The sequence below is a fragment of the Rhinatrema bivittatum genome, chromosome 11 (assembly GCF_901001135.1).
Source record: "Rhinatrema bivittatum chromosome 11, aRhiBiv1.1, whole genome shotgun sequence".
NCBI classification, from domain to species: Eukaryota; Metazoa; Chordata; class Amphibia; order Gymnophiona; family Rhinatrematidae; genus Rhinatrema; species Rhinatrema bivittatum.
This window is the reverse complement of record NC_042625.1, coordinates 7708863-7734748: the sequence shown is the minus strand read 5'-3', so window position 1 is coordinate 7734748 and position 25886 is coordinate 7708863. Positions and strand designations below refer to the sequence as shown.

At 49.3% G+C, this 25886-nt stretch overlaps 1 protein-coding gene across 15 annotated transcripts in view; it reads right to left on the bottom strand.

The window, feature by feature from the left end:
- Positions 1-25886, bottom strand: part of MORC2 (MORC family CW-type zinc finger 2) — a 418351-nt gene that overhangs the window by 36291 nt on the left and 356174 nt on the right. For 10 of the 15 annotated variants that reach the window (XR_003859131.1, XM_029619027.1, XM_029619026.1 and 7 more), the window contains 3 exons: positions 25588-25743; positions 25168-25222; positions 5339-5392 (listed from right to left, as the gene is read on the bottom strand). Coding sequence is in view for 14 of the 15 variants with exons in the window: in XM_029619027.1 (XP_029474887.1) it covers positions 5339-5392; positions 25168-25222; positions 25588-25743 (265 nt within the window). In the remaining variant the exon portion in view is untranslated. The remainder of the gene's footprint in view (positions 1-5338; positions 5393-25167; positions 25223-25587; positions 25744-25886) is intronic. The other 5 variants (XM_029619034.1, XM_029619038.1, XM_029619036.1 and 2 more) reach the window with 3 other exon arrangements.

The following is a 25886-nucleotide window of genomic DNA, read 5'->3' as shown; positions in this document are numbered from 1 at the left end:
GGTCGCAATTACGGATCTCAAAGTCTCCATCCGAAACAGAGGTATTCGTAACGCTTTTTTGACTAAGTCCAAATTGGCCGGAAGGAGCCCTCCTTTTTGGGGACCACAAAGTAAATGGAGTAACGACCGGTCTGATGCTCAGCCTGTGGCACCGAAACAATCTCCCCCAGGACCAGTAATCGAGACAGGGTTTGAAGAACTACCCGCCTTTTTTGCTGAGACCCGCAAGGGGACACCAAGATGAGATCCCGAAGAGGGCGAGCAAATTCCAAAGCGTAACCGTGATTTATAATATCGAGGACCCACTGATCCGAAGTGATCTTGACCCACTCATAAGAACATAAGAAATTGCCATGCTGGGTCAGACCAAGGGTCCATCAAGCCCAGCATCCTGTTTCCAACAGAGGCCAAAACCAGGCCACAAGAACCTGGCAATTACCCAAACACTAAGAGAAGCGTTCCCCGATCTCCGGAACGGAAGAATGGGTCAACGCAACTTCATTGGGAAGACTTGTTGGAAGCGAAACCATGATATGTGCCATCGCGCTGGGGCCGCCTACCACGAAAGGAATGAGCCCAGAACTGAGACCTCGCTGATGTATGTCGAGGAGCAACAGAGGATCCCCTGCTTGTATGTAAACGGCGCTGACCCCGAAAATGACCTCGGAACGCGCCAAAAAGACGAGACGATCTGGGCTTGTCCTCAGGCAACTTGTAGACTTTGTTTTCTCCCAAGTTCTTAACCAGATGTTCTAGCTCGTCCCCAAACAACAGTTTCCCTTTGAAAGGAAAGGATCCCAGTTGGGATTTGGAAGAAACGTCAGCCACAGAAGCCTTCTTGCAGAAACTGCTGAGGACATAGTCCGAGCCAAGGTGCGAAGATCTTACAAAGCATCAGCCGTATAGGCAACCGCCGATTCCATGTGGTTTGCTTGTTCAGCCTCCCCCTGAGGAAGGTCCTGAGTGGTGAGCAACTGTTGAATCCAGCGGAGGGTAGCTCTCTGCATAAGGCTGCTACAGACGGCTGCCCTCACCCCAAGCGCTGAAACCTCAAATATGCGCTTGAGCAAAACCTCCAGCTTCTTATCCTGGAGATCCTTGAGAGATGCCCCTCCGGTCACCGGAATGATGGTGTGCTTAGCTATGGCCGTGACTGTCGAGTCCATCTTAGGACTCTAGGGAAGTACAGAATCTAGGGGTAATAATTGACCCTGAGCTTAACATGAAACAACACATTTCACAGAAATTAAAAGAAGGTTATGCCAAACTAATGGTCCTTAGAAGACTGAAACCCCTGCTAACACTGAATAATTTTCGCACAGTCCTACAGGCAATGATATTCGCGAGCACAGACTACTGTAACTCTCTGCTATTAGGGCTACCTCAAGTTACTATTAGACCACTCCAAATATTGCAAAATTCCGCTGCTAGAATTTCGACAGGCAAAAAGAAGAGAGACCACATCACAGGTACACTTGCTGAACTACACTGGCTTCCAATTGAACAAAGAATACAATATAAAGCATTGTGTATAATTCATAAACTAATCCATGATGAAAAGGCTGACTGGCTTAACACAGCAATGTGTGTACATGTACCACACAGAAACCTTAGATCTGCCAATAAAGCACTACTAACTATTCCTTCTGTTAAATCAGCATGCCTCACTCAGGTAAGGGAGAGAGCACCTTCGCTGGCTAGACCTGTTCTATGGAACTCCATGCCACTCGAAATAAGGCTGCAGAGAAATTTGGAACTATTTAAAACTAGTCTGAAAACCTGGCTTTTTAAACAAGCTTTCTATAAAGACAAAGAGGAGAAAAACAGTTGAAAGATGACAACGCACCAAGTAATCATTTTTTTTCCTCTAATATCTCCAATTGTATATTAACGCTAGATTTGAACCGCTTAACAGTTTTTCAACTGACATATAAGCCTTAATTAACACACAGTCTTTTCTTATTAAAATATGTTACCGTTCTATGTTGGCACATGTATAATTTGTAATCTATACCAATTATAGTTTTTTCTTATTGTGCCTTTCTGTAAACCGTTGTGATAGTGAATTAACTTGACGGTGTAGAAGAGTTTTTAAATAACTAACTAAATAAATAAATAAATAGGAACCCTGAGGAACTCCAAGGACTCATTTGGTAGCAGGTAAAGTTTTTCCAATGCCCTGCTAACTCGCAAAGAGGCTTCCGGAGCATCCCATTCTCGGGACATAATATGGAAAAGTTTTGGATGTAAAGGAAAGGTTAGAGGAGACCATAAACCGGATAATACTGGATCGCCCAAGGAAGAATCCATCCCTGGCTCAGGAGCCGGAATATCTAGTTCTTGCAGTACATGTGGAATTAGAGGGTCCAGTTCCTCCTTGCTGAATAAGCGGAGTATCTGCGGATCATCACCCTCCACCGGAGCAGCGCTATCCACATCATTGCTCAAATCCACTGTGGAGGGGTCCGGGATCACGGGATCCGGGGGTATGGCAGGAGCTGGTAGCTCCTCGGTAGGAACTGGACGGGGAAGCCGCAAGCCAACAGGTCCCTGGTCCCCCGCCAGCCTGAAATTCTTTGCAGGAGGAGGCTGTGCTTCCCAGTCAGCCTCAGCCTCCATATATGCCTTGTGGAGCAGCAAGACAAACTGGGAGGAAAACGGGTGCTGCTGCTTTAAGGCCCCCCCTCCCGCGGGAGGAGCCAGGTCCGAAGGCAAAGCTGGAGGTGGAGTCAAGGCAGGCTGTGTAAAATGCGGCCTTTGTGGGCTCACAGCAGGCGGGGAAAGCGGAGGGAAATCTCCTCCCTCCGAGTCCTAAAGATCGGGACCTGAAGCAGGCAAGAGCCGCCGTTCCTGCGCCGAGCGGGAGTGGGGCAGGCTTCTGCCTCTGAACGGGCTGACTGGCTCCGGCGCTGCGGGAGCGCGGCAGGGCCAAATTTGGGCGCGAAATTGGCCGCTGCAAGGGCCCCTCGCCCCCTGGAATACATCGGGAGCAGAGGCCCTTGCGGGAGAGCTGCAACGAAGGCTCACCACAGGCCTCACAACGGGTCCTGTGTGGCATGGCAAACGACCGAAAAAAACAAGCGCAGGAGAGTGAAGAATTCCACCCCGTCCGGAGGCCCGGGAGAATAGCGGCAGGCTAGGGCTGATGACAGTAAGTAAAAAACTACCTTGTGAGGGAGAAATCTCTCTTGTTAGATTTCTTTTCTTTTTTTTTTTGTGTCAGTCAGCCACCGAGCAGGGGAATCAGCTTCCCTGCAACTACAGCACCTACCAGAGGAATGAGAACGCCTCTGGGTCTGTCGAAGAGGGGGGAGAGGGACCGGCTTACCGGTAAATCTCCCCCCCTAGTCACCGGGCAAGGGCAAATTTCTCAGGCTACAGAGGCTGTAGGCACTGCCTAGCTTTGCCTGCCTGGAGGGAGTTCAAAACGATGACAAAAGTTTTGTTTTTTTTAAACTTACAGTAAGTTGATCTAGCCAGAGGAATAAGGGTAGACACTAATTGTGCCTAATAACTATTCGAGAATCATTAAATACTAATAATGATCAGGACCGCAGGTTATGCCATCCTCTCATCTGCTGGAGCCAGAGAATACTGCGGGATCGCAGGTGGCACATCAGGTTAACCTAGGGGGTGTTTTTCAGCTTCTCTCTGATTCCATCTGCTGGAAGGGAGGCATAACCCAGTCTGGACTGATCCTGGTACGTACAGGGAATTCTGTTTTGCACAGAATGCAGAGTGGCTTTTTTGGGTTTCCATTCCAGTTTCTGTTTCCATATTTGTAATTTGTGGTCTTTCTGTACTTGGTGAAGGTTGATTCTATGTGTGTGACAGAGGTGAAGTATTTTACTAGCATGTAGGCATTTGTATCAATATTATTTGTTGTGTTTTCTCAATAGAACATGCATTGGTAGTAAATTACTGTTTTTTCATAAGGAGGGCTATTGCACCTGGTAGGAGAGAGTGTATATTTCTGAGAAGACACCAGAAATATCTTTTTTGTATGGTAAATTGAACGGGGAATGTCCTAGTTCTGTTCTGTAGCCATTGTTGGGGGGTTAGGGTGGATCCTGTAGATACTGAGTATATGTTTACATTTAGGCCCATGATGGTCATGTGTTCAGTGTGTCACGCATGTGAGAACCATCTGTCAAGTATTTCCAGACAGAAAAAAGGTTGAGAACCACTGGTCTAGACAACAGTAGGGATGGAAATGTATGAATGGACAACCATGTTGGAGTTTTACACACTTCAATGCAGAGTGAGCAGAGGTGGACCACTGATGTTGCCATTGCTCTGACTTTATGTGCTTTTATTATATTTAACTGCAATCATGCTAGACTGTAGCAGTGTGATATATAGTCAGCTAGCCATTCACTTGTGTAGCAGCTGCTTTCTGTGCCAAAGATGACTATACTGCAGGATAAAACCTTTTATTGAAGGATGGTTCCAATGGCATGTCTCCCTCTCAGTGGCCCTGAAGCAGGACTCAGTTCCTAGGGTCATTTTCCTGAAGCAGAAGGGGCTCGGGCCTGTGAAATCTCCTTGGCCATTTTTCTTTGGAGATATAGGCGAATCCAAAGGAGAGGATATGAGAGATCTCATCTTTAAGCTCCTCTGGCATCTCACTCGACATATAGAATATCATGATCTGGACCCAGAAAGCAGTAGCACTCTAAGTAGGTGTTTTCAGAGGCCATCTTACAACCATAGGGGCACCTTTTAAAACTAGTATGGTGAACTAACAGCTTGCAAGATCAAACTTTTTAAACAGGGGAACAGAGGGAAACAGTTAAAAAGGAAAGAATTTGAATGAAAACAAGAGAAGAAATTTTCCACAGTAAGAAAAAAAACTGAGCACTAAAAAACCACGTCCGGGCAATAGTACAGGCAAAAATAGACTGAGGAAAATCACGAGGAAGTGACTACACAGAAGTCCGGTGCATGCTCAGGAAAACCCAAGCTCAGACTGTGTTGGTGCTGCTGGATGACATCCCACACTTGTGTAGCTAATTCATCCTGCTTGTAGACAGAGAAAAGGAAACATTATTACTTACCTGATAACTTCCTTTTCTTTAGGTCAGATAGATAAATCCAGAACCAGTGGGTTATGCACCTCTACCAGCAGATGGAGACAGAGCAAACTTGACATCACAATATATATATACACACCACTGCAGTAACATCAGCCTGCCATTATTCTCTGTAAAAGCCAACTGTGGACAGACTAAAAGACTTGATTAATAACAGATAACCATTCTATACTCAGCCAACAGGAATCACTGAGCTCAGACAAAGAATGAATTAACACTAGTCTAGGGATTGGATTAACACTTACCTGGAACAGGAGGACCATGGCACAAGGGCGGGTTGCTGGATTCATCTGTCTTTCCTAAAGAAAAGGAAATTTAGGTAAGTAGTAATTTCTTATTTCTTAGCATCCAGACAGATAAATCCAGAACCAGTGGGATGGGGCGGGAGGCTGCCCGCAGTCCAGTCAAAACCGCACATGAAAAGGATGAGTACTCCCGGGCCTGCACATCCAGATGATAATACCTGGAAAAGGTGTGCAAGGAAGACATCGCAGCTCGGCAAATGTAGACGGGACATAATCTAACTTCTGCACATGACACTGCCTGAGCCCTAGGGCAATTAACCCTAACCTGACTAGGCAACGGCTGTTCAGTGTCCACATATGTGGCTGTACCTCCTTAATCCAACGAGCTATTGTAGCCCGCAAAGCGGGCTTGTTCTATTTACTTCCTTCGTGAAGGACAAACAAGAGATCTGTCTTCCTGAGAAGTCTAGAAACCTCCAGATACCTTAACATCCAAGGGTTGCAATAGGCGGTATTCCTCCACATCTCTCCCCCTATCCAGAGTCGGCAGGAAAATGGACTGATTCAAGTGAAAATCTGAGACCACATTTCGCAAAAAGGAAAGAACAGTGTGCAGCTGTATGATCCTTGGAGTCTCGAAAGAACCAGGGCTGGTGCAAGGGGATTCGGCACCCTAGGTACCTTCAAGCCTTGCGCTGGCCCCCCCCCCCCCCCGTCGTGCTGCCACCAGCCCGCCCCCGGTCACAGCCCCGACTCTAGGGCAGGGACCACATGCCACCACTCCCTCACCCTCCCAACCTTACCCCCCCCCCCCCCCCAAAAAACCTCACAAAACACCTGGTCCAGTGGGGAGCCCGGAAGCGATCTGCCGCTCTCGGGTCGTCGGCTGCCACTAACCAAAATGGCACCGGTGGCCTTCAGCCCGTACCATGTGATGTAGCCCCTGTCACATGGTAGGGGCTGAAGGCCACCGGTGCCATTTTGGTTAGTGGCAGCCGAGGTCCCGGGAGCGGCAGATTGCTCCCGGGCCCTCCGATGGATCACAAGGGGGGCGTCAGGAGGGTGTCACGATGGGGGGGGGAGCAGGGTGAGGCGGGGGCTGGGTAGAATTTTGAAGGGGCACTTTTTGCCCTTTCAAAATTCTGCCGCCTGAAGTGGCCGAGAGCGGCGGCGGTGCCCCCTAAATTTCAGCACCCTAGGCACAGGGCTAGCTCACCTAGTGGTTCCTCTGGCCCTGGAAAGAACGTCTCCCAGCAAAACAAGGCCTGCAGCTCGGATACTCTATGCGCAACCAGAATCATCTCTCCCAGATGAATCTCTGTTCGCTGCAACACGCGGCCACGGCAGGAACACATACAGAAGAACCTCCTGTGGCCACGGGAAAACCAAGGCTTCGAATCCTTCCACCCCGCATTCTCTCCTGTGACTAAAGGAGGCCGGAACCTTGGCATTTCCTTGGGTCACCATCAAGTCAAAGCAGGGAGTTCCTCATTTGAGACAGATAAGCCTCATCCAACAACTTCAACTCCCTGGAATCAATCTGCCCAGCTATGTGGGAGGCTGCTAATAACTCCAGATTCTATCCACCCAGTGAACCGCTCCTGGGCCTCCTGAGCCACTGCTCGGCTCTTGGTCCCTCCTTGCCAGTTGACATAAGCCACAGTTGTTGCACTGTCCGACAAAATCCTTACTGGCTACCCATGCACCAGGGGCAGAAAAGCTTGTGACTCGAGGTGCACTGCTCTCATCTCCAAACAAATGATGGGCCATGACGCCTCCTCTGGTCACCACCGGTCCTGCGCCAACTGTGTGACACAGCGCCCCCCCCCCGGAGAGGCTGGTGTCGGTTGTAACCACCATCCAGTCCGGAATCTCCAAGGCTACACCCTTGTCCAAATGGTCATGGCCCAAGCCACCATTTTATTTATTTATTCATTTCAGATTTTTATATACCGGCATTCGAGACAGCAGTCACATCATGCTGGTTCACATAGAACAGGGGTGCATAGTAAACATAACTATAACAATGGTGCTGAAAAGGCAGTTACATATAACAGGGTGATAAGAACTTGGCTGAGAAGGAAGAGAAAGGACAGGTTATTAATTCACACAGGTAAACGATAGAAGATATGAGACATGAGACACTTGACCTGGCTGCTTCCGTCAGAGGTAACCACAGATGAAACTGCTCAGACAACAGACAACAGATCCCATTGAGAAGGCAACGCACCCTGCAGCGGCCTCATATGAGCAAATGCACAAGGCACCAAATCCAACATGGAAGCCATGGAACCAAGAACCTATAGGTAATCCCAGATCCTGGGAACCTCCACCTCCAACAATTTGCGAACCTGCCTCTGCAGCTTGTTGATCCACTCCTCAGTAAGAAAAACTCCCAATCCTGGTGTCGAAATGTGCCCCTAGGAACTCCAGCTGAGAAGGGGTCAACTGACTTTGACAGATTCACAACCCGACCTAGAGACCTTAGCTGCCGCAGTATCACTGCCTCTGTCTGACTGCAAAGGGCCTCAGACTTCACCCGAATAAGCCAATCATCAAGATATAGGGGAACCAGAATGCCCTCTTTCCTGAGAGCTGCCACCACCACGACCATCGCCTTGGTGAAAGTCCTTGGGGCTGCTGCCAGGCAAAAGGTAGAGCACAAATGGGACCAGAGCATCATTAACCGGAGAAATCTTTGATGATCCGGTCGGATTGCTATGTGCAAGTAAGTATTGGTCAAATCTAGAGAGGCCAAAAACTCCCCTTTGCGCACGGTGGCAACCATGGAACGTAGGGTTTCCATCCGAAACAGAGGGATGCTGTGAGCCGCGTTCACCTTCTTCAAATCCAAGATCAGGCAGGTGGTCCCCTCCTTTTATGGGACCACAAAATAAATGGAGTACCTTTCCCGCTCCCCTTTCCTCCATGTGAACGGGAATGATGGCTCACAGCCTCTGTAAACAGGCGATGGTCTCCCGATTCACCTGTCTTTTATTTGCATACGTGCAAGGAGACTCCATAAACACATCATTTAGCAGGCGAACAAATTCTAAAGCGTAACCTTGCCTTATCATATTTAGGACCTACTAATCCGTGGTGATCTTGGCCCACTCCTCGTAGAAAAGTAGTCAGCCGATCCCCTACAGCTGGCACCAAGGAATGGATCAGCCTCGATTCATTGTGTGGACTTGGGACCCAAGGGCCCCTGACCAGAACCATTCCTGTTCAGCCTTCGGCCTCGAAAGGACTGGCCCCAAAATTGATGCCTGCCATATCCTTGCCTCTGGGCTCCTCCTGTAGTCGATTCGAACGAAAACACAGATTTAGCCGGAAGTGAGAAGGTACCTTTGGTGCTCTTCAGTTTATCCTCTGGCAGCTTATGCATCATTCTTGCCCAGATGCTTCACAAGCTCCTCTAAGTCCTCTCCTAACAGCTAATTGGGACTTAGACTAAACATCCACAACCAAAGGCATTGTCTGGCAGACACTGCTGACATAGTTCGTGAGGACATTCTAATGAGGTAATATAACGCATCTGCTCCATAGGCCACCATGACTGCCAGCTGCTCAGCCTGTTTTGCTTCTGACTCTGACATTGTACTTTCAGACTGCAACCACTGAACCCAGCATAAACCAGCATGAAGCATCAAACTGCTGCATACCGCAGCTCAAATACCCAGAGCAGACACCTCAAATATATTTTTGAGATAGACCTCCAACTTCCTATCCTGCATGTCCTTAAGCACAACAGAACCAGCCACCGGGATAGTCATTGTCTTGGTGACAGCCGACACTGAGGCATCCATAACAAAGTCAAAGTGTCCTCTGGCAGCAGATATAACATCCATAGCCCTGCCAACCTTCAGACTGGTATCCGGAGTTTCCCCACTCTTGGAGTACCAGCTTCTTCACGGACCTATGGAACGGGAAAGCCTTAGCGGGGCTTCTTAAACCTTCCATGACCGTGTCCACCTCCTTATGACCAGATTCTTCACTAGGTTCCTTAATATCTAGCTCCTTAAGGACATTTGTGCTATCAGGGGACACAACTCCTCTCTCTGTGGAAGAGGTGAACCACCTTAGGATTATCCCCTTCAACTGTTGGGGCTTGGTCCCTCCCCTCATCCAGGTCTCGAAGGTCTGGGGAAGCACCTATGTCCGGAGGGTCCACTGTTGGAGAGTCATCGATATCCAACACCACCCCCCCCCCCCCCGAGGTCTCATCTGTAGCCACAGACAGTGCCGCCTGGTCCAGAACTTGCCAAACCTTGGTTGGCTCACCTTTTCACATGCGCTTGGGCTGCTTGACCTGCCGAAGTCCCTGCAGGTCCCCAAGCCTAGGAAGGGGCCGCCCTGCGGTTCTCCTGGCTAGATAAGCCCTGTGCAAGAGCAGCACAAAATCCGGCAAAAACCCCTCCGGTTCTTCAGGATCCTGCTCCAAGGGATCATCCTCCTCTTCTCCAGAGGTTCCCAGGCCACCTGGGCCTCTGTGGGTCTTCCAACGGCCGATGAGAGTGGTGGAGGAAGCACTCCCATTCCTGCTGCCCTCTCAGTTGCCACCTGAAAAGAATTCAAGACTGCCACCGCTCCTGCTGAACCCGGGAAAAGGTCACCTGCTGAATCGTCATCTTGTGGCTGCCCGAGGCCAGCCTGCTGCTGCTGCCGGCATTCCTGTGCTGCCCTCTCCCCTGGAGAGGCAGTGGGAACAAAGGCCACCCTGCGTGAATCAAGCATGTGATTCTCCACAAGCCGCACAGCAGCTACCATGCGGCATCGCTGCTAAACGAACAAGTGTGCAAGAGAGAGACAGTGCCGCCAAAAGGAGTGCTGACCAGCCCCCCCTCCCCCCCAGGCCGCCGCAAAAAGCCCCGCCGTGACTTAGCACAAATAAAAGCCAAGAAACAAGAAGAATAAGCACCTCCTTGAAGACAGGCAGCATGCGCTAAGCATCCTCCTGAGAGGGGGACGGGTTCTGGCACCATCAGTATTCCCCCTCCACTGACGAAAAGGACTGAGGCACCAAAAGGGGTTACCAATCCCCTGCTCGTCCACCTCTGAATCAGAAAGGAAGGCCCCACCAGGACCTGCCAACCTTCGGAAGGAACTCCTGTAGAGCTGAACTTTTTTTTTAGAAACCTATTCTAAGACTGCAGGTTTTGCACCAGCACCATCTGCTGGAGACAGAGAAATACCAAAGAAATGCAGGTGGCACACCAGGGTATATGCTAGTCTCAGCGAAGATTTTGCTGTCTCCATCTGCTGGAAGGGAGGTAAAACCCTGGAGTCTGGACTGATCTGGGTACGTACAGAGAAAACAAGAGGCTTTACGCAAAGAAATCAAAATGGGATTTTTCTTTGGCTCAGACATGGATTCAGCCCCAGGGACTCCCAGCATCTTTAGTGTCTGGGAAATCAGAGCCAGAACTGCAACACAGTCCTATACAGTTCCAATCGCAGAGGAATTTCCCCATCCTCCAGGGAGTAAGGATCAGCTTCATCATCTATTTTATTTTTTATTTAGCAAGTTTTATATACCAATGTTTGGTGTTGACCTTCACAACGGTTTACAGTTTCTTTGTAAAAGCAAAAATACAATCATAATATAAAAATTACTCTTATTCTACTAGCAAAATTAAAACATTCAATAAAAATATAAAAGTATGACTTACTAATAAGAAGCAGTATTAAATTAACAATAAGATTAATTAAGGATCATTAACATGAAACAATAAGTAAGGATCATAAACATAAAATAAATCAATAAAAATAATCATCTTTGCTATCTGGGTCCCTATTGGGAAAATCGGCTGCTGATCTAGGTGTTTTTTGGTGCTTAACCGCAGCACCAGCCATGAGGGAAGTCACCACTTGTGACCTGGCAAGATTGGTCAGGCAGAGGACTGTGCTTGAAGACTGCAATCCTTGAAAAAATTCCACCCAAGAAAAGGCAGAAGGATCCATGCCAAAACCAGGAGGCACTTGTCCTGTGCCCACTGAACTACCTTTCCCTGCTGACGTACCAGTTAAGGGAGTTCCAAGGTCAGGCATTCCTTCTGACATGTCTTTACCCAGGCCCTCATCAGGCGAAGGCAATTCTCTTGAGCCTCCGAACAGCACTGGCACAAGTTAGAGGGATCATCAGGCTGAGATGGCTGAATATGACAAGCAGCACAGAAGATAAGGCACTTAAGTTTTTTTTAGCTATAGGCGTCATTAGTCTGTCAGTACGCTTAACAGGCTACTAAAAAGGTGTGCATTCAGCTGAATTCATGCTGTAAAAAACAGGCATCCAAAATTTAAGCATAAAACCCTGTGCCTTGACGAGCACCCAAAAACTGAGTGCCTCAATGCAGCCCGCATACAGGAAGGCGCATGCCTAAATTAAGAGGGCAGCCTAACACATAGGAATTCGATTCAGACGACAGCCAATGCTAGGCCCCGACTTTTACAATCTGGGTTACTGATATGCAGACAGTAGGTATAAAGCACAGGACTGCTTCTACAGCCAAGTTCAAAAAGGAAAGCGCATTCAAGCAACATTTATCATGAAGGCTGATCACCCTGTAAAAACAATTTTGTAATGGGTTTGTCAGTCGCTTGGTTTAGATTGTAAATATTGCTATGCTTAGCATAGGGTTTGGGGTAACCTGCACAGAGCGGCAGTTACTACTATAAGAAACTTGCTGGGCAGACTGGGTAGACCATCTGGTTTTCTTTTGCTGTCATTACTATGTTATTATGTAATTCCCAGAAAGGAAAATTGGTTATTACCAGTTAATTTTCGTTCCTGTAATACCACAGATCAGTTCAGACAAGTGGGTTTCTTCATCCCTACCAGTAGATGGAGGCAGAGGACAAACCTTTGGGCACTGCTACATATCTGAGAGTGCCACCTGCAGTCCCTCAGTATTGACCTGTACCCAAGCCAAGATAATTTAACAATAGGGCGAACCAAGCCCCTGGGATGGATAACTCTGAACTGGATAACCACCAACCATAGTCAGAGAAACTCCAGAAAAGAAAACTAGATTAAGATTCCACAAGGGTACCGGCCACCAAAGGGGGTGGCCAGAGGTCCTTCACCCCTTTCAGAAAAAGGGTCATGTCCTGATGAGCCATCAGGCGGGTTCCATTTACCTTGCCCCTAAAACTGTAGAGCGCCATTACCTGGACCTTCAAGGGAGTTAAGGGCCAACTCTTTATTCAAGCTGTCCTGTAAAAATTCCAGAACCAGTGGGGTTTTGACCATCCTAGGGCCAACACCACGTTCCTTGCACCAGGCCTCAAATACTCTCCAGACCCGCACATACGCTAAGGATGGAGAAACTTCCTTGCGCGGAGCAAGGTGGTAATTACTGCTGCCAAATATCCACGCTCCATCAGGTGAGCCCTCTCAAGGACCAAACTGTAAGACAGACTCGGCCCACGACGCTGCCTGGGTGCGAGTGGAATGAGCTTTAAGCCCCACCGGCACTGCGCGGCCCTTAGAAACATAGGCCAAGCAAATAGTCTCTTTTAACCAGTGAGTCAAGGAAGCTTTAGACGCTCTCTCCCCCTTTTTTGGTCCCCTGAATAGCACAAAAAGGTGATCAGATCAACAAAAGGAGTTGGTGACCTTCAAATAATGCAACAGCGTGTGTCGCACATCCAAAAGATAGAGAGCCTGTCCCATAGAAGAATCATAGGACCATTCCGGAAATCCTGGTAACTCCACCGTCTGATTCACATGAAAGATCGAGACCACTTTAGGGAGAAAGGAAAGCACTGTACGCAAGGAAACCGCATCAGACGATATCCACAGGAAAGAATCACGGCAGGAAAGAGCCTGCAACTCTGAGATCTGTCTAGCCGAACGGCTACCAAAAAGACAGTCTTCAAGGTGAGAGTCTTCAAGGATGCTTGAGCCAAAGGTTCAAAAGGATCCTCGCAGAGAACCCACAACACTAAGTTAAGATTCCACTCCGGACACACCTTCCGAAGAGGAGGCGGCAGATGCTTAACACCCCTTAGAAAGTTCACAACGTCAGGGTGGGAAGCCAAAGGTCTGCCCTGTACCTTCCCTCGGAGGCAACCCAGAGCAGAGACCTGAACCCTAAGCAAGTTAAAGGCCAACCCCTTGGACAAGCCCTGCTGCAAAAAAGCCCAAATGTGTGGGGCGGAAACTAATAGCGGGTCCAAATTCTGCTGACGACACAAGGAGTCGAAAACCTTCTACACTCTGGAATAGGCCAGGGATGTAGCTGGCCACAGAGCCTGAAGGAGGGTAGCAATAACTGCTTCTGAATACCCCTTCAGACGCAACTGCCGCCTCTCAAAAGTGATATAGAAGCAATCCACCCGATCCGATCCGAAAATATTGGACCTTGCCGCAGAAGTCACCGAAAGTGAGTCAGATAAAACGGTTTGTCCACTGCCAGATATACCAGATCTGCGAACCATGGGCATTGCGGCCACTCCAGTGCCAAGAGAATCAATTTTTAAGGATGGAGAAACTTCCTTGCGCGGAGCAAGGTGGTAATTAATGCTGCCAAATATCCACGCTCCATCAGGTGAGCCCTCTCAAGGACCAAACTGTAAGACAGAATTGAGACTGATCCTCATGAAGGACCGGTCCTTGCTGAAGAAGGTCCCTGGGCGGTGGTAAGCACAGTGGGGGGGGGTTTCTACCAGGAGTCTCCACATGTCCGCATACCACAGACACCTGGGCCAATCTGGAGCTACTAGTAGGACTAATCCCCTGTGGCGTTTGATTCTGTGAATGACCCTGCCCGGCAGGGGCCATGGAGGGAAGGCACATAGTAAGCAGCGTTGAATCCCAGGGACCACTGATCCCCAGGGACCACTGATCTCTTCTGCGACTGAAGAACCGGGGAACATTCGCATTGTGAGATGCGACCCGCAGGTTGATAGATGGGAGGCCCTAGCGATCTACCACCAGCTGAAAGGCTATGGCCGACAGTGCTCATTCTCCTGGATCCAGACTCTCCCTGCTTAGAAACTCTGCTCTGACATCTTTCCCTGTGATGTGGGAGGCCGAGATCATCTGTAGATGTATTTCCGCCCATTCCATAAGGAGTTCTATCTCCTGTGACACTTGCTGGCTTGGTTTCCCCCCCCGGCGGCTGATGTAGGCTACCGCTGTTTCATTGTCCAAAATTACGCGGATCGCCTGACTCTGGAGGATGTGGTTGAACTATAGACACGCCAATCTGACTGCCAGGGCTTCCAGGCGGTTTATGCTCCACAGCTCCTCTTCCTTGGTCCAACGTCCCTGAGCCATCAGTTCCTGACAGTGAACTCCCCAGCCCCGGAGGCTCACGTCTATCGTGAGAACTAGCCAGCTCGGCAGGAACAGCCACCACTGGAGTTGAGAGCATACTTCCACTGGGAGGTGGAGGCAAATCGAAAAGTCTTGAGACAGCAGGTTCCAACGTGACAGCAGAGATCGCTGAAGTAGTTGTATGTGTGTCCTCACTCACGGTACTACCTCCAGGGTTGATGCCATCAAACTGAGGACATACAGATAGCTCCACATTGTCGGGCGAATTGTGTTCATCCACTGACGCACTTGGGACCTCAACTTCCTTATCCGCATGGGCAGGAGGAAGACATTGTTCTGCTTGGTGCCGAACCAGACTCCCAGATATTCCAAGAACTGGGAGGGTTTGAGATTGCTTTTGTCCATGCATACGACCCAACCGACTTCCTGAAACAGGGAAGTCACTCTGCAGTCACCTGGAGACTCTCTTCCATGGGCTTCGCCCGGATCATCCAGTCATCCAAGTACGGGTGCACCAAGATTCTCTCTTTTCTCAGTGCCGCCGCTACGACCACCATAATCTTGGAAAATGCTCTGGGGCAGTGGCCAGGCCAAAGGGCAACACCCGGAACTGATAATGGCAGCCCAGTATTGCAAAGTGAAGAAAACGATGATGATCTTGCTGCATTGGATTATGAAGGTAGGCCTCAGAAAGGTCCATGGAGGTTAAGAACTCTCCCGGTTGTACAGCCTTTATCAAGAAGCGCAGAGTTTCCATGTGGAAATGAATTACTTGTAGATGTCGGTTGACACTCTTGAGTCCAGGATGGACCTTGGGTATGATGAGATAGATGGAATAATGCCCCGTATCTTCCTGAGGCGCAGGTACTGGAATTAGAGCCCTCAAACTGAGGACCCTTACACCAAGGTAGATTCCACTGTCTGTCACATCTGTGTCTTACCACAGACGTGATAAGGGACAGTGGTAAGGAGACATCATGGCTTGTCCCGAGGAGAGTAACGAGACTCCAGTGGTTATCCTTCTTGTATGATATCTAGTACCCATTTGTCCGAAGTGATCTCGACCCACCGCTCATAAAACAGGGGCAGCCAACCTCCTATCTCCTCGTTCCTGTTGTGCCCGGTCGCAGACAGCTGCGACCTTTGCTGCTCACCTCTTTTTTCCCTGCAGCTCCAAGTCTAGGGAGGATGGCCGCCTCGGCTTCTGCACACCGCCCCTCCATGGCGTTCCCGGGACGATGCTGGCACTCCCGGCAGCCATCTTACTTCTGGGGTGACCTAGGGCATGCGCGCGCCTGCCCCCGTCTTAACCGCGTCATGGCGGGAACCTCGGGAGCGTCCCCACCGCATGACATCACTGCCTACGTATATATAATCTCATCGGGCCAGCATACCATCAAATTAGCAAGGATTCCTAACCTGCTCAATTCTGCCATTCTTGGACTTTGCTTCGCTGTTCCTGCGCTCCTGAGTGATCTAGGTACCCCTCCTTGGGGGCCTTGCTGTAGTCAGGGCTATCCACTCCTCAGAGAGCCATCTCTACTTGCCTCACTTCTCTAACCCAGTGAGTCTCTTCCTATTTCCACAGACGACCCTCTTCAGTGCTCCTGTACCTCAGGTCTCCATGGTGCCTACCACTACAGCTGGTTGCTCTGTTCAGAGTGAGTACTGGATCTGCTCTACAACTTCCTCCTTCTCTGTGTGGATTCTCGGGTTATCCCGCTCTGCGGACCACTACCGGATGCACACTGTCTTGGGCAAACGTCTACCACCAGCCTCCGGCCTACCCCGCTCTGTAGACCACTACCGGAGACAGCCTGCACAAGTCTCTACGAGAGAAGATATTACCCGGTTTACCCTGCGCTGCAGACCACTACCGGGACAACCTACACAAGCTTCATCTAGAGGAAGTATTCCCTGGCTTACCCAGTGCTGCGCGCCACTACCGGAGAGACCAGCTTACAGGTCATCTGCTCTGGACTGAGTCTATTAACCCGCTCCTCGGGTTCTCTTGCTGTATAATAAACTACTGCCTCTAGTGTCCATCACTGCTGGAGACCCCGCCTGTTGTGGTGAGTCCCCACAGGGCTCCTCCTTGTGGGCGGAGTCAGCTCTTGCCACAGCCCAAGGACCCACTAACTAGTTCTAAACAAACAGAACGTAACAGTTCCGAGGTCGGCAAACTTCATTGGGGGGGGTGGGGATGGGGGATTCAGGACGAGTTTGAACCAAAACCTGCCCCTCTCTTGGACTGTCGATTCCGAAAGGACTGAGACCTCCCGAAGGATCGAGACCTCTGAAAAGTCGAGTTTCTATAGAGGCGAAAGCGTTGGGAGCCCGTGGATCAATTCTCATGGGTGAGGGGTGCTGTAACTGCTTTCTCTTATCTTCTGATAGCCGTGGCCCTGGAGATTCACCCCATTTACTGTTCACCTTTTCCAATTCGCTTCCGAAGAGGAGTGATCCCTTAAAGGGCAATTTTTTGGGATGCCTTAGAGGTCACGTCAGTTGACCAATTTCGCAGCCATGGCTGTTTTCCGGCCACTACCACTGAGGCCACTCCTCTGTCCGAGGTACGGACTAGGTCAGAGCCCTTGTCAGATTAAAAGGATGGGTTAACAAGAAGCAATCTGTAAGGTCACTGCTGTCGCATCAAAGGCTTGTTTAAGGATGGAGTCCATCCGACTATTATGTGCATCTTTCAAGGCCGCTCCTCTCTCCACTGGGATAATTCACTTTGAAATGATGCAGACCAGCACATCCACCATAGGGAAATGCAAATGCGATCTCACACTCGTCCCCCCTTTAAAACTTGCTTCTGGGGTGCCCCAGTCCAGGTCAATCAACTCCTGGATGGCTTCCAGTACTGGAAAGTAGCAAGAGGCTTTCCGTAGGGAAATCAGAATGGTTCTGTCATAGGGTCTGTCCCAGGAACTCCCAGCATCTACAGGGTCTTACAAAAGAGGATCCAGATTCCTTGGGCCGTTCGGGTCTCTTCCAGGGATACCCTTGGTGAGGCAAGGCATGCCTCAAGATCTGCCGATAGGAGTAGGATAGGAAAGGCTTACCGGTGAAGGTTCTGTCTGGACAGGGGCCAGTGAGGTAGCAGACCGCCTGAATGAAGGCTTGAAGGCCCTGGAAAAAATTCCATCCAAGAGAAGGCAGCTGGGTCCATGCCTAGCCCAGGAAGTACTGGGGTAGGTGCCGCTGAATTTCTCTCTCCCACAGATAATCCAGTCCTGGGGGTACTCATATCAGGGGGTACTTCCAGTTAAGGTTGTGGCTAACCCATCGTCTGAATGGAAGGAGCCGGGCTTAGCAAAGTCTGAGGAAGCCAACTCTCCTTGGGTTTCCTCACAGTGCTGACACAGGTTGGAATTCAGGTCAGGTTGAGAAGACTTAATAGAACAAGCAACATAGAGAGTAAGGCACATAGGTTTCTTGTTGCCAGCACCACTGACAGCGGTATCTGTGCATTCCAATCGGCTTACACTTAAATTATATGCGCACAAATTTAGAGCGCCTACACGGTGAGGCACACGCTCAGTCTGTGCGCTCAGCTTTTCCTGTATGCGCTTGACATTGTGCGCATAGGTACACGCTGACGTTACACACACAGCGCGTGTGCTTTCAGAGTCGTGTGCACAAGTAGGCACTGACGTTACGTTCACAGCTGACGCACTGCACATACTGGTGTCCTACTTAGGGCTGTAAAACACACGCAAGACAATGCCGATGAGACGACCACACGGTGTGCCTAATGCGAGGCCTTGCTCACTGGGGGCTGCTCAAACCACTCGGAGGCCCAATTCCCCTTACCCACCATGGGAGCAGGAACGATGTCAATACAGTGTGCCAAGCACGGAGACCGGAGAAAACCTACCAGAAATCCCTCCAATCGTCTCTGGATCAGTAATTTTTTTTTTTTTAAACTTACCTGGCCTCAGCACTTACCGGCTGAGTTCAGAGATGGTCTCCGGCTGCAGGGGGAGAGGGCTTAGGCCATCACTGCCACACTCGGCTTCCTGCACCTGCTGCCTTTCAGCTGCTTCAGCAGCAAAATCCATGCCATAAACCAGCTACCGCACCAAGGCACACCTTTGAGGAATCTCGGAAATCACCTCAGGAATTCTCAACTGGGGGAGGGACCTTTATTATCACCGCAGGAGAGCAGATAATCTTTCTCCAATTTAAATGGAGAAATTACTACCTGATGATTTCGTTTTTCTTAGTGTAGACAGATGGACTCAGGACCAATGGGTTATGTGCTCCCCTGCTAGCAAATGGATTTGGAGTCAGGTTTCAAAGCTGACATCACCCTAGATATACAATTTAATAACTTGATTAAGAACTTGATTAAAATTGGTGACCATAACTGTACTCAACCAAACATAAGCGCTAATATTATAGATGTCCAGATCTAGGGTTAGGGTGATGGCTTACCTGTAACCTCTTTGGGCTCGAGATTCTTGTGTGATTCCTTGGCACTGCTCATGGGCAGCCGTGGGTGAGATGCTGAGTCCATCTGTCTACACTAAGAAAACGAAGTTATCAGGTAAGTAATTTCTCCATTTCCTAGCGTGTAGCCAGGCGGACTCAGGCCCAATGGGATGTACAAAAGCTGCTCCCGAACGGGATGGAGGCTGCCTGTGGTCCAGATAGCACCACCCTCGCAAAGGCTGCGTCTTCTGGAGCTTGGACGTCCAGGCGACAGAACCTGGAGAAGGTGGGCAAGGAAGATCACATCGATGCTCGGCAGATGTTGACGGGAGACATTACCTTAGCTTCCGCCCAGGATACTGCCTGGGCCCTAGTGGAATGAGTTTTAACTTGAAGGGGTAAAGATTTCCCTGCTGCTACATAAGCTCCCGTGATCACTTCCTTAATCCAGCGAGCTATGGTAGCTTTCGAAGCTGCTTCGCCTCGTTTCCTTCCACCATGAAGAATAAACAAGTGGTCCATCTTGCGCACCAGTTCTGTAAGTTCTAGATACTGTTCTAACAGCCTACTGATGTTTAAGTGGTGAAGGAGGCGGTAGTCTTCCAAGTCCTTGCATCTATCTAGGGACAGTAAGGAAATGAACTTGTTCAGGTGAAACTCAGAGACTACCTTTGACAAGAAGGAAGGGACAGTGCGAAGCTGCAGCGTTCCTGGAGTCAACCGGAGGAACGGCTCCCGACATGACAGTGCCTATAGTTCAGAGATGCAACGAACCGAGCATATCGCCACCATGAATACAGTCTTCAGCGTTAACAGGTATAGAGACAAAGCACGCAGCGGCCGAAAGGAAGGCCCTGCTAAGAAGTCCAATCCTAGACTGAGTTCCATTAGGGGACCGGCCACTTTAAGGGTGGGTGGAGAGGTTTAACTCCTTTTAGGAAATGAGCCAAGTCCATACGAGTTGACAGGCAGGCTCCGTTTACCTTGCCTCTGAAACAGGAGGGAGCTGCCACCTGGACTTTCAAGGAGTTGAAGCCATCCTGTAAGAATTCCAGAATCATGGGGATCTTGGTCGTCTGAGGGGGCACCCAGCGTTCCTTGTACCCAGCCACAAATATTCACCAGATCCGCATGTACACCAGGGACGTTGAGAACGTCCGCATGCAGAGCAAGGTGGCAATTACAGCCGCCGAATATCCATGCTTCGTCAGGCGATCCCTCTCAAGGGCCAGACCGTAAGACAAAACAGAGCTGGGTCCTCATGAAGGATCGGACCTTGTAGGACAAGGTCCCTCGCGGGGGGAGAAGCCTCCTCATGTCTGCATACCACGGGTTTCTGGGCCAGACGGACTAATCCTCTGTGGCATTCGTATCTTGCGAGTGACCTTGCCCAGCAGAGGCCACGGAGGGAAGGCATACAGTAAGTCCGCCTCTGCTCAGGTTTGGACAAGGGCATCAATCCCTTGTGAGCACGGATCTCTTCTGCAACTGAAGAATCATGGGACCGTCGCACTGCGAGTTGTGGCCAGTAGGTTGATGGATGGGAGGCCCCAGCGATCTACTAGGAGCTGGAAGGCTCTGGTCGACAATACCCATTCCCTTGGATCCAGACTCTCCCCTGCTGATGTTGTCTTTTCCTGTGATGTGGGAGGCAGAGATCCCTTGTAGATTTAACTCCGCCTATTCCATAAGTGGGACTATCTCCAGAGATGCTTGGTGACTTTTAGTTTCTCTCTGGCGGTTGATGTAGGCTACCGTTGTTGTGCTGTTCGACATCATGCGGACTGCTTGTCCTTAGAGCCTGTGGCTGAATTGCAGACATGCTAATCTGACAGCTCGGGCTCCCAGGCGGTTTTATGTTCCAGCGTGCTTCTTCCTTGGTCCATTGCCCCTGGGTTGTCAATTCCTGATAGTGGGTTTTCCCACCCTCAAAGGCTCACGTCCATCGTGAGGACTAGCCAGTTCGGTGGAGATAAGCTTACACCCTCTTGCTTAGATGCACTTCCTGTAGCCACCACTGGAGGCGAGAACATACTTCTATCGATAGATGGAGGCAAATCGAGTAGTCTTCAGACAGTGGATGCCAACATGATAGCAGGGAGCGCTGGAGTGGCTGCATGTTATTTATTTATTTTTAGATTTTTATATACCGGTGTTCCTATATGAACACGTGTGCCCTTGCCCATGGTACTACTTCCAGGGTTGACGCCATCAGGCCAATGACCTGGAGATAGCTCCACACCCTGGGGCGCATTGTGTTCGTCAACAGATGCACTTGGCTTATCAGTTTCCATATCTTCCCAAGGGCCGAGATGTCTGAAATGATGAGTTTCTGTAGGGCTGGAAGTACTGGAAGCCCCTGGCCCGACCCCTCATGGGTGAGGGGTGTTGTGATCTTTTTATCTTCCGGTAGCCTAGGCACTGGAGATTCACCCCACTTACTGGCTAGCTTTTCCAATTAGCTTCCGAATAGAAGGGATCCCTTAAAGGGCATCTTTTGCAGGTTTGCCTCAGAGGTCGTGTCCACTGACCAATTTCGCAGGAATAGCTGTCTTCTGGCCACCACCACTGAGGCCACTCCTCTGGTCAAGGTAAGCACTAGGTTAGAGCTTGCATCCGCTAGAAAGGCCGTGGCAGGCTCCACTGCCTCTCTGGGATGTGCCCCTGAGCTATCTGCCTTCGAGAAGCAGACACAAACGAGCCACCAGAGCACAACAGGAGGCAATCTGCAGTGTCATTGCTGTCGTATCAAAGGCTTGCTCAAGCATGGACTCCAACCGCCTAACTTGTGCATCCTTCAAGGCCACTCCTCCCTCTACTGGGATAGTTGTTCGCTTCGAGACGGCGCAGACCAGGACATCCTCTTTCGGGAAACGCATGCGTTCTTTGTCCGCTGGGTCCAGTGAGTACAAGGCCTCCAAGGCCTGACCTCCTTTAAAACTGGCTTCCGGAGCATCCCACTCCAGGTCAATCAACTCCTGGATGGCTTCCAGCATCGGGAAATAGCAAGAGGCTTTCCGTAGAGACACCAGGACAGGATTCCTCTTTGGTTCCGACATAGGGTCCTTGCTGGGAACTCCCAGAGTCTTCAGGGTCTGGGAGACCAGAGCCGGCAATTATCTCTGTAGAAAAGCTTTAGCATGGTCTGGTATGGCTCCAGGCCTGGAGGGATTTCCCTGTCCTCCAATGAGTCTGCATCCCCATCGTCTTCTATGTCCCTGTCAGGGATACCCTTGGTGAGGCGAGGCATGTCCTGAGGCATGCTGATAGGGCTGGGAGGACGAGGCCTTCCCAGCTGGGGCTCAGACCTGGCAGGGGAAGCAGCTGACTGCACCTGAACAAAGGCTTGAAGGCCCTGAAAGAATTCCACCCAAGAAAAGGTTGCCAGGTCCATACGTACCCAGGAGAAACTGGGGAGGGGCTGCTGAATTGCCCTGTCCCGGGGAGGACGCAGCCCTGGGATTGCTCAGATCCGGGGTGTTACCAGATAAGGTCATGGGAGGAGCTGGGCTTGGAGAGGTTCTGAGAACATAAGAAAATGCCATACTGGGTCAGACCAAGGGTCCATCAAGCCCAGCATCCTGTTTCCAACAGTGGCCAATCCAGGCCATAAGAACCTGGCAAGTACCCAAAAACTAAGTCTATTCCATGTAACCATTGCTAATGGCAGTGGCTATTCTCTAAGTGAACTTAATAGCAGGTAATGGACTTCTCCTCCAAGAACTTATCCAATCCTTTTTTAAACACAGCTATACTAACTGCACTGACCACATTCTCTGGCAACAAATTCCAGAGTTTAATTGTGCGTTGAGTAAAAAAGAACTTTCTCCGATTAGTTTTAAATGTGCCCCATGCTAACTTCATGGAGTGCCCCCTAGTCTTTCTACTATCCGAAAGAGTAAATAACCGATTCACATCTACCCGTTCTAGACCTCTCATGATTTTAAACACCTCTATCATATCCCCCCTCAGTCGTGTCTTCTCCAAGCTGAAAAGTCCTAACCTCTTTAGTCTTTCCTCATAGGGGAGTTGTTCCATTCCATTTATCATTTTGGTAGCCCTTCTCTGTACCTTCTCCATCGCAATTATATCTTTTTTGAGATGCGGCGACCAGAATTGTACACAGTATTCAAGGTGCGGTCTCACCATGGAGCGATACAGAGGCATTATGACATTTTCCGTTTTATTCATCATTCCTTTTCTAATAATTCCCAACATTCTGTTTGCTTTTTTGACTGCCGCAGCACACTGCACCGACGATTTCAATGTGTTATCCACTATGACACCTAGATCTCTTTCTTGGGTTGTAGCACCTAATATGGAACCCAACATCGTGTAATTATAGCATGGGTTATTTTTCCCTATATGCATCACCTTGCACTTATCCACATTAAATTTCATCTGCCATTTGGATGCCCAATTTTCCAGTCTCACAAGGTCTTCCTGCAATTTATCACAATCTGCTTGTGATTTAACTACTCTGAACAATTTTGTGTCATCTGCAAATTTGATTATCTCACTCGTCGTATTTCTTTCCAGATCATTTATAAATATATTGAACACACTGTGAGGAAGCCCTCCCTGGGCTTCCTCACAGTGCTGACACAGGAAGGATTCTAGGTCAGACTGTGCAGCCCTAATATGGCAGGCAGCACAAAGGGAGTGTCGCTTGTGCTTCTTTGTTGCCGGAGCCATAGTTAACTATAGCTTGTGCGTTCTGCTGGTTAGCACCTGAGCTCAAGTGCATACAAATCTGCCCCAAAGCGTGCAAGCATAAGCGTCCAATTGTGCATGAATGTATGCGTGTACTTATGTGCGCAGTTATGCACACAGGTGTGCGCCCTTATGCGCATATTAGGCGTACAACAGGGCCAGCTCGAACCATAGGCCGCCATCGCCACGCTCTGCTTCCTGTACCCGCCTTTCAGTTGCTTCAGCACTAAAGTCCATGCCGGGAACCGGCTACCGGACCAAGGCACCCATCTGAGGGATCTTGGAAATTGCATCAAGAATTTTCAAGTGGGGGAGGGACCACTAAGTATCACCGCAGGAGAGCTGGGCTCGATCTATCTCCAATTTAAAGGTAAAATTTCCTCGTCTAAAGGGTACAGTGATCCCGATAGAGAAAGCACGTCCACATCTGCTAGAAGACAAAGAGATACTGAAGGGCTGACATCAGCTTTGAAACCCGACTCCATCTCCATCTGCTAGCAGGAGAGCATATAACCCATTGGTCCTGAGTCCATCTGGCCACACGCTAAGAAATAGTACCTTATGCACCAGTGACATCGAATGCATAGGCAATACTTGGCTCTTCTGAGCTGGTTCCTTAGCTTTCAGCAGTGCGATCTATGCCGAAGCTGCTGAGGCCATGCCCCCCAGCCTATTGGAAGACAACTGTCCTTTCTCTGGAGTACTGGTGGCCCTGTGCCAGTGGCACAGAGGAGTTCTGAGCCCATTTTGATTGGGCTGATGGATATGTTGCCCGTCATTTCTTGGAGCCTTGACTCCACTCACCACACACGGAGCTTGGCCTTCTTATAGGTCAGATTTTACTGTGACCTGGGGAACATCCAGCCACAATTGTAGCAATTGGAGGAATCATGATAGGGCCCCAGTGACCTATAACAAAGGTCGTGTCCATCACTGATGGGCATCTTTTTCCTGCAGACACAGTCCTTAAGCTGCTGACTGTAGGCTTCTTGGGCCCGGGCATTTCCCTCAGCAAAACAGGTGGGTTTTTTTTCTAGTAGCACTGAAAATTACTCGTGGGAGCCACAGAGGCAGGAGAGAGAGAAAAACACAGATTTGGAAGAAAAATTTTAAACAAGATATGAGAGGTGTAAATGTCTGGAGAAAAATGACTTAAGGGGCTCACAAGGGTGTTCTCTTTTGTGGGATCTCCCACATATAAGTTTAGAAAGAATGATCTGTTCTGTGCCATTGGATGACATCACCCATGAGTCATAGCTAATTCAGCCCTTCTTGTTGACAGAGAAGGAAATATTATTCTTAGTGTTGTGCAAAGCCCTAAAATGTGTTTACCTGTAAATTCACTCCCCATTTATCATGACCAGGGGTGAATATGCACAAATTCTGTTCTCACCTTTCTGGGCAGATTTAAGGCTTAGCACTTCCTCTTCCCCAGGGCTGTCTGTCAGCTGAAAGCAGAAAACAAGACAATATCTTTGCTTTCAAAATAAATCATTACAACCCTTTTCATCTGCCAACTTTCAACTTGTCACTGGCCTACAACCTCACCACCACCTGACAATAACCTCAACCAACATCTTCTCCACAAAATTCTCATCTTTCACATGCTACCTACACTCCTTACCCCCTCCCCCATTTTCATCCTCATGCAATGATCCTGTGCTTCCTGGATGCAACTTACAACTCTTCCTTGTTGTGGCCCTTCCTGCCTCTCTATTCAAATGACTGATGTATCTGCACCTTGAGCACTGACCTCCACCCTCTCAGAATAGAATGTCATCTCTCTACCTCCAAGCTATACTATAAATCTCACCTCTACTACTACCTCATTGGTGTCTTTTTTCTCTTGCTTAATTTCCACTACTTTGACTCGTTTAGCTTTCTCCTGTTTGTGCATCAATGCTTGATCGTCAGCCTCTTCTTCGTTCCTGCCAATCAGATTAGAATTTCTCTTTCTGATACCAGATACCTGAAAGGAAGAAAATATTTCTTTTAACGAGACCTGGAACAGAAGAGTAGCATAAAAAAAATAAACATTTAAGGGGCAATTAATTGCTTCTTTCTACAAATATAGAATTTTGGTAGTCTTTATGTTACTACTTTACAGCCAGG